The following is an 11,236-nucleotide window of genomic DNA, read 5'->3' as shown; positions in this document are numbered from 1 at the left end:
GCCGGCGCCCGCGGGGAGAGGCGTCCGCAGGCACCGGGGAACTGGGGAGGGCCGGGGAGGGGAGAGGGCGCCAGGGAGGGGAGGGGAGAGGGCGCCAGGGAGAGGAGAGGGCGCCAGGAGAGAGGCGTGGGGGAGGCCCGCCCACCCGGGGCCAAGAGCGCGCCTGAGAGAGATGCAACACGGGGAGAGAGCCCAGGGATTGTGATTTTATAGTATTTTTTTCTCAAAATTGTGATATTATTATAAAAATTTATGCAATCCCTGTGTATTATGATATTTAATTAGTTTTAAAAATTGCATTTATCTATTCTATTTAAATAGAGTTACTATTTTCATAAAGTTATATTATCATTTCATTAATTATAAAATATAACATAATAATAAATAAGGATATCATTAATTATAAAATATAACATAATAATAAATAAGGATATTATTAATAAACCAGTTTTAACAATAAAATTGAGTTTCATTTTTAATTTTAACAAAGTTTGTTAAGAAAAATGTAACAAACAAAATTCTATTAAATTTTTTAAATATTTTATGATACAATTTTAAATTAATTCTCTAATTAGTAACATAATATTATTATAAATTAATATTAGTGAAATTTTATTGTAATTAAAAAATGAAAAATTCTATGCTATTTTTTAAAAATATATATATTTATATTCTATTCTATTATATTAAAATTGAAGTATTATGTAAATTAAATATGACAAAACTAGGTTAAAATTTTGTAAACTAAGTAATATTTTCATTTTATATATTTTCAAAAATCATATTTTGAAGAAAATTCTCTATTTGATTATTTCAAATTAAAAATTATTGTACCAAACTTAAAAACGTAATAACAATTAATGAAAAAAAATAAAATATATAAAATAAATCACTGTATATTAATAATGAATTAAGAAACCTAAACAATAAAACTAAAGACTCACACAATATAGAATACTAAAATATAAATCATATATTTAAAATGTTCATGGTAATATCAATATTAAACGTTTATAAAATGAAGAATATCCACATATTGAAAATATTCGCACGAATGTGCGGATCAAACTCTAGTATCTAACTAAATTACGGTTGGAGGATCATTGTCAATTACACTTGATCAATTTCCATTAAGTAAACAAAAAATTCTTACTATTGTTTGATTTGTATTTCCTTATTTTTTTCATAATCATTCTTTTATTTTTGTCTAAAATACAATGTATCATTCCGATGCAATCAAGTGGCAAAATTTCAGTTAATGGGTCAATTGTTCAAATCATTCATGGTGATGGTGGATTATTATGTAATATTAAAATAAAATTATCATTTGAAAAATAAAAAAAATCTTCAAAACAAGATTGAAAACAACAAATTAATAAACTAAAATTCAAAATTTAAAAACTACAAGGTAAAATCTATATAAATAATCAAGGCTTAAGTATAAACAGAAGAGTGGTTAACAAATTTTGATTATTTTTTTCCATTTTTGGCGCCATTTTAAATAAGCTAAGACCATCAACAACGGGGTATTATGACCAATCCTTAAGCCATAATCCTTAGCTATTAGGAATATAATACTAATATTTAACGGCAATAAGGTAAGGAGCAGTCCGTAGTTAAGGATTAAAATGAGTTGGTCCTTGTTGACATGGCATCGTCAATTGGTTCTGTCGACTGATGGGTTTCGCGTCTTCGTCTCATTTCGACTCAACACGAGAAAAAAAGTGAGATTGGACGATAAGGCGATTTTGCTGTCGAGGCTAAAGAAGGTTAATCGAAGGTTCGTCTTGTTGATTTATGGATTTACATAAGGTTTTATGTTGTTTTCCTCGCAAATTAGGGTTGAGATTTGGGTTTTCAATCGATTTAAAGATATTTTCGAGAAAATTTAGGGTTTGAAAATGATTTGTGTTTCAATCGATTTGGGGATTCTTTCCTTTGTAATCAAGATTTCAAAACGATAAGGGTTTTTTAACCGATTGGGGGATATTTTTGTTTGTACTGAGGGTTTCAAAACAATAAGTTTGAAAATGATAAGGGTTTCAATCGATTGGGGGTTATTTTCGTTTGTACTGAGGGTTTCAAAACGATTAGGCTTTCAATCGATTAGGGTATACACTAGAGTAATCTTCTTCTCTTATGTGCTCCGAGTATGTTGAGCTTTGAGTCTGATTAGGCTTTCAATCGTTTATGTGCTCTGAGTCTGTTGAGCTTAGGGTTTCCGATTCTTATACAAATATTGACATTATGTGCTTTGTATTAACGACTGTGTTGCTATTCTTTCAGGTTAAGGAAACATGAGACAATACAGCTACAGCCAGCCTTCATCATCAGAGGAGTGTGATATAGATTTAACTTCGCTTCTTCAAGCAGAAGCTGATATCTACGCGGATGAAGCTGAGAGTAGCCACAATATAGTACAGCCGGTTCAGTACCCTCCTCAACCTGAGGCTGATGATGGAATCCCCAAGATCTGCTACTGTGGTGGTGAGCCTGTTGTTGCAACAACTTACACAAGCAAAGATTCAGGGAGAAGGTACTTCACTTGTGAGAATGCGGATGATGGAGACTGCCATGTTTGGAAATGGTGGGATGTGGCGGTCATGGAGGAGTTGGGTGACTATCAGAGACAACTTAGGGAGCTTAAGGATCAAGCTAATGAGAGTGAGAAGCTGGTTAAGGTAGAGAAGACTGTGGGGGAGTTAGCTAAGAAGAAATCTGGGATTACAAATGGCTGTCCATTGGTTGTTTGTGTGATGGTTACTGTATTATTTCTAATATGTATGGTGGTCATGTTCAAGTGGATTGAAGAGAAGGACAACGTCCTAACAGAAAGCCTGGTTAGTTTATTTCCTTCTGCTTCTCATTGTTGTTACATCTGTTTTTAAAAACTCTTGACTCTTTTATCTCATGTGTGTTCAGGAAGAGCTTCAGAGGCTGAAAATGCGAGTGTCTGACCTTTAGAAGGTAATGTACAAACAACTTCCAACTCTCTTTTCTTTGAATAATTAAAAACGTTGAGTAGTTGTATGTATAAATATTTAACATATTGTAGCTAAAATGTTTAAACTCGGAACTAACTAAAAATCAAAGAGAAAATATTTTCAAAGGCAAAAACTCCGATTTGGTTGGTGTTAAATGCTACTTAATTTCTTTCTACCTTCCTAACTCCTCTGAGTTGATAGGTTTAAATGTATGTGCATTGTTTTCTAGCTTCCTAACTCCTCTTCATTGATTGGTTTTAAATGTAACTTAGATAGAAAATCGCTTACTTAAGGCTCTGTGATGCTAGTAGAGTGACACAGAGCATTGTAGAACCATGGATACCACCCCTGGTTTTGTTAACCTACTCAATAACCAATCGTCCTTTGACCTTGATTCACCCGAACCTGTTTGGTTTAGTACAGAGCATTCCATAGCCATCGATTCCACCCCTGGTTCTGATCAGTCTGCTGTCAAGGAGAGGAGGAAATGGTCTCCGAAAGAGGATAAAATCCTTATTGGTGCATGGCTTAATACCAGTAAAGACCCTGTGGTGAGCAACGAGCAGAAAGTTGGTACTTTCTGGAAGAGGATTCAAGACTACTACAACTCAAGCCCTGAACTGGTTGGGACAACACCTAGAGAGCTTGGTCAGTGTAAGCAGAGGTGGGCTAGGATTAACGAGCAAGTCTGCAAGTTTGTTGGATGCTTTGAAGCGGCTCTGAGGGAGCAGAGAAGTGGTCAAAATGATGATGATGTGATGAAAGCCGCCCTAGATATCTTCTACAATGACTACTCCATCAAGTTCAACCTAGAACATCCGTGGAGGGAGCTGAGGCATGACAAGAAATGGTGCTCCACCTTTCTCGCTAAGGACAGTGTGAAGGAAAAGCGCAAACAAGCGGTGGAGGTTGATGGAGAAGAGGCAGTGGGAGCAGGAGAGGCTAGACCTATTGGTGTCAAGGCTGCTAAAGCTACTACTAGTAAGAGGAAGAAGAGTGGTAGAGAAGAGGAGTTGGAAAAGTTACACGGTATTTTGGAAATGAAAGACAAAATATCTAAACACAAAGTGCTTGAGCATTTACTTGCCAAAAATGATCCACTCTCTGAGATGGAAACATCTTTAAAACTCAAACTTATGTCTGAGATGTTATGATGTTCAGTAGACTAGTTTAAGGTATTAATGTTGTTTTGAGTAGTTATTTGTTGTGAAACTATTATACTTTGCTAACTCTTATCTTATTTGTTCTTGCAGGTTCAGTACAAGGTCACAGGTGCGAATGAAGTCACGGGTCTGAACGAAGTCACGGGTGTTGTTTTCCAAGTCACAGACTGTTCTGTTTGTTTTCCAAGTCACAGAGTGTTGTTTTCCAAGTCACGGACTGTTCTGTTTCACTTCTATAAATGAAGCTGTTTTGTTGTTTTAGCTATGTATCTCCTTTGCTTTGTTTCCTTAGCTTTCTTTCCTCGTATGAACTTGTAATCTCTTCGTACGAGCTTGTAATCTCTAGGTACTTGTTATCTCGGCCTTTAACTCCAGACAAGTTGCATCTCTTTTAATCAAAAGTTCATTCTGTTTAACTCCAAAAATAAGAATATTTGGCTTGATCAGTTTTCACTTATAATCTCCTTTTGGGATGATGTCGGCTCTTGCTATTTGGCTTGATCAGTTTTCTCTTACTCCAAAAATAAGAATATTTGGCTTGATCAGTTTTCACTTATAATCTCCTTTTGGGATGATGTCGGCTCTTGCTATTTGGCTTGATCAGTTTTCACTTATTGTTTTTTCAAAACAAGCTTTTGTTACATCATTTCATAACTACGTTATGTCAATTAGTATATTTAGAATATCATGCTTTGTTTACATTATATTTCAAGCTTGATTTGTTTTTAAAATAACAAACTTGCTTCATTTTTTTTTATCCAGGAGGGATTAGCAAATCAGTAAGTGAAAGCCTAAAATGTCATCATCGTCATCCGATGAAGTGGAAGAAAGATTGGACAAAATTCTCGACGAAATCATAGACGAAACCTACAACAACATAGTGGAAGCCCAACCCAAAAAGCAGAAGAAACGTGCTTATATAGAACGAGACCGCGAAAGAGGGCACAACCGATTATGGAATGATTACTTCATCGGTGTCCTGTTTTTGATGACATTATACAAGGTCGAGCTCCGAGGGTAGAGTACGTGGTCAACGGACACATGTATAATTTGGCGTACTACCTCACAGACGGTATCTATCCAAACTGGTCAACATTTATCCAATATATCTCAGTCCCTCAAGGTCCTAAAGCAAAGTTATTTGCTAAAATTCAAGAATCAACCCGAAAAGATGTGGAGCGGGCTTTTGGAGTTTTGCAAGCTCGATTTGCGATTGTGAAAAATCCGGCTCTTTCATGGGACCCGGAAAAGATAGGAAAGACTATGGGAGCATGTATCATACTACACAATATGATAATCGAAAATGAACGAGATGGATACAACACTTGCTACGTTACATCTGAATTTGAAGAAGGAGATGCAACCAGCAGTTCACGGGTGCATAAGTCTCGTGGTACGGACATCCCTCCAAGCATCAATGAAATGCGTGCCAATCGGGTTCAGGTTCGCGAGACAGAAACACATGACCAATTGAAGAATGATTTAATTGAAAATATTTGGAACAAATTTGGTGATGAATAATAATAAGTATTGTATCTTTATATTTAATCATGCAATAAATAAAATTTTAAATTTCATATGTTTTAAAATTTATTATTTTTTAATTCTTAAGGATGGTTAATTATGCAAAAAATAAAAAATTTAATTTCACATGTTTTTAAATTTTTTTAGTTTTTTATTCTTAAGGATTTCAAATTGAAGAACACCACTAGACACTCTTTTTTTTTTATTAGAATTCTTAACTATTCAAAAAAAGGTTTAATATTCTTAACAATTCCAATGGTGGTAACCATTAGAGATGCTCTGATAGGCCTTGGTTAACAACAAAATTTTGATTTGGCTTCTTCTTCTTAAATAAATAAATAATTGTTGCAAAAGAAAAATAAATAAATAAAGAGTCGAATTCGTATTTTTTTCTTCTCTTCATCGAAACCATCGTAATGGCTGCACAATCGCCATATGTTTTTTTTTTAAGGCGCATCCCGGGGAGTGGCGTCCCGGGCGCAGTGGCCGCCGGGCGCATCCCGGGGAGTGGCGTCCCGGGGTGTGAGTGGTCCCGGTGAACGGGGAGAGGTGTGCACAGGGAGAGGTGAGGTGCATAGGGGGAGAGGTGCACGGGTGGAGAGGTGCACGGGGGGAGGTGCCCCGGGGAGAGGCGCCACACCGGAGAGAGGAGGAGAGGCGCGGGGAGAGGAGGAGAGCGCAGGGAGGAAAGAGCCCGGGGAGAGGTGGCCGGCGAGAGGGAGAGCTGCACGGGGAGAGGTGCAGGGGAGAGGGCGCCCGGAGAGAGGCGGAGAGGTGCGGGGAGGAGAGAGGTGCACAGGGAGAGGTGCACGGGGAGAGATGCACGGGGAGGTGCCCGGGGAGAGAGGCTCTCTCCCCTCCCGAGGAGAGAGGCCGGAGAGAGAGAGAGGTCGCCGGGGAGAGAGAGAGAGGCCGGAGAGCCGGGAGGGGAGAGAAGCATATTATAAATGTAATGACGTATTGTAATTGATGTAATCTTGCTAGCAGGTGCAGACCGGTAAAACTGCATTTAGTTTTACCAACCTCCAACCATAAATAAACCATAGAATTGGAGCTTATGTTAAAGTAAGACAGACGATTAATATATATTTTCAACACATAATGCGGCCTTGTGTGACTGACGAAGAAGTCCAAAAAATATTATTTTCTTTGATAATTTAACATGTCCAAGTGATTACTAAAATAATTTTATATCATGGTACATATACATTATGATTGATACACATGAGATAAGATTGACACAAAAAATTTAAAGGTGTTGCTTACAAAATTTATAGTATTTTGTTTCTCAAAATTGTGATATTATTATAAAAATTTATGCAATCTCTGTGTATTATGATATTTAATTAGTTCTAAAAATTGCATGTATCTATTCTATTAAAATAGAGTTTCATAACGTTACTATTTTTGTAAAGTTATATTATCATTTCATTAATTATAAAATATAACATAATAATAAATAAGGATATTAATAATAAACGAGTTTTAACAATAAAATTTGAGTTTCATTTTTAATTATAACAAAATTTGTTAAGAAAAATCTAACAAAAATCTATTAAAAATTTTAAATATTTTTATGATATAATGCATAAATTAATTCTCTAATTAGTAACATAATATTATTATAAATTAATATTAGTCAAATTTTATCGTAATTAAAAAATGAAAAATTCTATGCTATTTTTAAACAATATATATATTTATATTCTATTCTATTATATTAAAATTGAAGTATTATGTAAATTAAATATGACAAAACTAGGTTAAAATTTTGTAAACTAAGTAATATTTTCATTTTATATATTTTCAAAAATCATATTTTGAAGAAAATTCTCTATTTAATTATTTCGGATTAAGAATTATTGTACCAAACTCAAAAACGTAATAACAATAATTAAAAAAATATCTTATTAAATAAAGTTGCCTTGTGATCAAAGCACAGCCCTACACGACAGCAAAACATGTTGGGGCATTCTTCGACACGTGTCAGCTCCGGAGTGGATCGGTGCAGAACACGCTCCCTCTTCTTCTCGCGCGCGTCTTGTGATGTGTATGCTCTTTCCGTGTTCGCGATTCCCGGTTAGACAGAGTGTCTGGGCTTCTGGATATTAAAAATAAAAAAATCTACAAAACAAGATTGAAAACAACAAATTTATAAACTAAAATTCAAAAACTAAAATTTAAAAACTAAAAGGTAAAATCTATATGAATAATCAAGGCTTAAGTGTAAACAGAAGAGTGGTTAACAAATTTTGATTATTTTTTTCATTTCTGGCGCCATTTTAAATAAGCTAATAGGCCTTGGTTAACAACAAAAATTTGATTTGGCTTCTTCGTTCTTCTTAAATAATTGTTGCAAAAGAAAAATAAATAAATAAAGAGTCGAATTCGTAATTTTTTCTTCTCTTCATCGAAACCATCGTAATGGCTGCACAATCGCCTCCTCTCGCCGGGAGAGTCGCCATTGTCACCGGCTCTTCCCGTGGCATCGGAAGAGCAATAGCGATCCACCTCGCTGAACTCGGTGCTAGACTCGTCATCAATTACACAACTAAATCGTCTGACGCCGAGCTCGTCGCGGCGGAGATCAACGAACTTCCCGCCATTACCGGAAACGGACCAAGAGCCATCGTGGTTCAGGCCAACGTTTCAGAGCCAAGCCATGTGACGTCTCTGTTCGATGCGGCGGAGAGCGCCTTCGAGTCGCCGGTTCATATTCTGGTTAACTCGGCGGGAGTCCTCGATCCTAAGTACCCTTCGATCGCAAACACATCAGTCGAAGATTTCGATCGCACGTTCAGGTACGCTGCAGATTCGAATCTAAATAGTCGAAAAGTAAGCAAAAAAAAAGTTTCAGTTCGTTAATTACAGTGAGATGATGATTATGTCTGAATTCGAATCAAATGTGATAGGTTCTGTTTTTTTTTTTTTTTGAGTTAAGAAAAATGATTCCTTGAGTGTCATTTCAAATGTTATTTCGTTTCTCAACCATTGCTCCTAATACATTCTATGTACCAATGTTGTTGTAAACTCTACGTCTTAATTTCGAATCAAATGAAACATGTCTTGTGTTCTTGAGATGTGTAAGTCTAATTTCGAATCAAAGGTTTATTCTTTCATTCGCTGCTACTTCTGTTTTTAATCTTTGTTCTTTGTTTATTTTGTTTCTTATGGACTGTGTAGTGTCAATACAAAAGGGGCTTTCCTGTGCAGCAAGGAAGCTGCCAATAGGCTCAAACAAGGAGGCGGTGGTCGGATCATACTCCTCACATCTTCCATGACCCGAGGTTTGAAGCCTGGATTCGGCGCCTATGCGTCATCAAAAGCAGCTGTGGAAACGATGGTCAAGATCCTTGCGAAAGAGCTCAAAGGAACAGCGATCACTGCAAACTGTGTAGCTCCAGGACCCATAGCCACTGAGATGTTCTATGAAGGAAAGAGCTCGGAGGTTGTGGAGAAGATAGCCGCAGAGAATCCTTTTGGGAGAGTCGGCGAAGTCAGAGACGTGGTGCCTCTCGTTGGGTTCTTGGCTGGTGATGGTGGTGAGTGGATCAACGGTCAGATCATTCCTGTTAATGGTGGTTATGTGTAAACAAAAGAATTGGTCTTTAGTAGCTGTTCTTTTGAGGCTTACTGATGATATGTTTGCAGATGTGTGCGTGGTTAGGTTGTTGGTTATCCAGATGATAATATAACAATGATAACCAGATAATGATTCTGATTTGATGCTCATTTAGAAAGATAACCTAAATGTATGAGACAATCGGTTCCTCATAACCCACCAGAACAGGATGACTGATAATCATACACAAAAAACACAATATTACATGTATCAACTGGTATTAACGTAATGCACTCCACATTCTTTTATCATCCATTCTTTTTCGTTGACCCTGAACTCAAAGCAAAGTTCGTCTGAAGTCACGTCTGCTTCGAGTTCAAAGATGTACATATGTTCCGTTAAAGGGGGAAACAGAATGTGGAGACTTGGGAGGCACGGGACATCGAGGCTATTCTGTTTGATCCCATGATGTACACGCACCGTTTGTCCTATACCAGCTTCAACCTCATCTTTACTAACCAGCAATATGCAAGCCTTCCATATCTTTGATGAAGGTGAAGGCCTCTCGTTCAACTTCATTACTAGGGAACCTCCATTAGCTTGATAATTGAAGTAGTTAGGCATTTCTTTACCGGGTAAGATCGTTACATCATTAGTCGATGTCTGGATGATGACGTCTCTCGCTTCTTTATTCAGTTTGAAGCATTTGGCGAAGTTGAGAGAAATCTTTTGATTAAGAAAGGAGCAGTCTAGTCTCTCCAGAGACTCACAATCTTTTGCGTCTAACTGTGATAATGAACTTGGAAGCTGTGGGAGTGACAAAAGCTTCTTGCATCCTGTGAGTACAAGCCGACGAAGACGAGAGATTCTCTTGATCCAAGGAGGAATCTCTTGTATTTCTGTGTTGCTCATAACCAAAACTGTCATGGTGTCAAGAACATGAGGGAACTCCTTGAGGTTCTCGCTGTATGACATATGCAAGTCAATTAGACGAGGCCACAAGCTGATCGATGAAGGCACTTGCTTAATCGCAGTTCCAGTGAGATACATATATTCGATGTTTGTCGAGATCTCAGGAAAACATTTCATCAAGGAGCAATCAGTGAGATCAAGTGTTGTCAGAAATTTCAAGTTGATGTTGACAGGAAGAGCCTCCAGCTTGCAACATTCTCTCAAAATCAAAGAGTCTAGTTTTTGGTGGTTTCCAATAGAGGCAGGGACTCCCACTAAACTTGAGCAATCACTAAAATCCAAACGGTTGAGATTAGTGGCGTTTCCAATAGAGGAAGGGACTCCCACTAAACTTGAGCAATCACTAAAATCCAAACGGTTGAGATTAGTGGCGTTTCCAATAGAGGAAGGGACTCCCACTAAACTTGAGCATCTACTAAAATCCAATTCCTTGAGGTTTCTTATGGCATTCCCAAGAGAAGAGGGGAGCTCCACTAAACTTGAACAATTACTAAGAGATAGAAACTGGAGATTAGTTGCATTCCCAAGAGAAGAGGGAAGCTCCACTAAACTTGAACAATTACTAAGAGATAGAAACTGGAGATTAGTTGCATTCCCAATAGAGGAAGGAAGCTCTATCAAACTTGAACATCCACTGAGATCCAACTTCTTGAGATGAATGGCATTTCCAATAGAAGAGGGAAGCTCCACTAAACTTGAACAATTACTAAGAGATAGAAACTGGAGATTAGTTGCATTCCCAATAGAGGAAGGAAGCTCTATCAAACTTGAACATCCACTGAGATCCAACTTCTTGAGATGAATGGCATTTCCAATAGAAGAGGGAAGCTCCACTAAACTTGAACAATTACTAAGAGATAGAAACTGGAGATTAGTTGCATTCCCAATAGAGGAAGGAAGCTCTATCAAACTTGAACATCCACTGAGATCCAACTTCTTGAGATGAATGGCATTTCCAATAGAAGAGGGAAGCTCCACTAAACTTGAACAATTACTAAGAGATAGAAACTGGAGATTAGTTGCATTCCCAA

At 37.2% G+C, this 11,236-nt stretch overlaps 3 protein-coding genes and 1 pseudogene across 3 annotated transcripts; 3 read left to right on the top strand and 1 right to left on the bottom strand.

The window, feature by feature from the left end:
• The first annotated feature begins 1,430 nt into the window (after positions 1–1,430).
• On the top strand, positions 1,431–4,516 carry LOC106335358 (uncharacterized protein At1g43920, Chloroplastic-like). Its single transcript, XM_013773900.1, has 4 exons — positions 1,431–1,780; positions 2,287–2,840; positions 2,923–2,967; positions 4,238–4,516. The coding sequence occupies exons 2-3, from the start codon at positions 2,298–2,300 to the stop codon at positions 2,962–2,964; spliced, it is 585 nt and encodes a 194-aa protein (XP_013629354.1). The 5' UTR covers positions 1,431–1,780; positions 2,287–2,297; the 3' UTR covers positions 2,965–2,967; positions 4,238–4,516.
• On the top strand, positions 3,320–4,266 carry LOC106341017 (glutathione S-transferase T3-like). The gene is made up of 2 exons (XM_013779837.1): positions 3,320–4,013; positions 4,238–4,266. Exons 1-2 carry the CDS (start codon positions 3,320–3,322, stop codon positions 4,264–4,266), a joined length of 723 nt encoding a protein of 240 aa, XP_013635291.1.
• A 3,530-nt stretch (positions 4,517–8,046) lies between the features above and the next one.
• LOC106335188 (short-chain type dehydrogenase/reductase-like) lies at positions 8,047–9,403 on the top strand. The gene is made up of 2 exons (XM_013773677.1): positions 8,047–8,472; positions 8,855–9,403. Exons 1-2 carry the CDS (start codon positions 8,096–8,098, stop codon positions 9,261–9,263), a joined length of 786 nt encoding a protein of 261 aa, XP_013629131.1. The 5' UTR covers positions 8,047–8,095; the 3' UTR covers positions 9,264–9,403.
• Positions 9,404–9,447: 44 nt separating this feature from the next.
• Positions 9,448–11,236, bottom strand: part of LOC106335013 — a 19,707-nt pseudogene continuing 17,918 nt past the window's right edge.

The sequence above is a fragment of the Brassica oleracea genome, chromosome C1 (genome assembly GCF_000695525.1).
Source record: "Brassica oleracea var. oleracea cultivar TO1000 chromosome C1, BOL, whole genome shotgun sequence".
NCBI classification, from domain to species: Eukaryota; Viridiplantae; Streptophyta; class Magnoliopsida; order Brassicales; family Brassicaceae; genus Brassica; species Brassica oleracea.
This window is presented reverse-complemented; position numbering and strand designations above follow the sequence as displayed.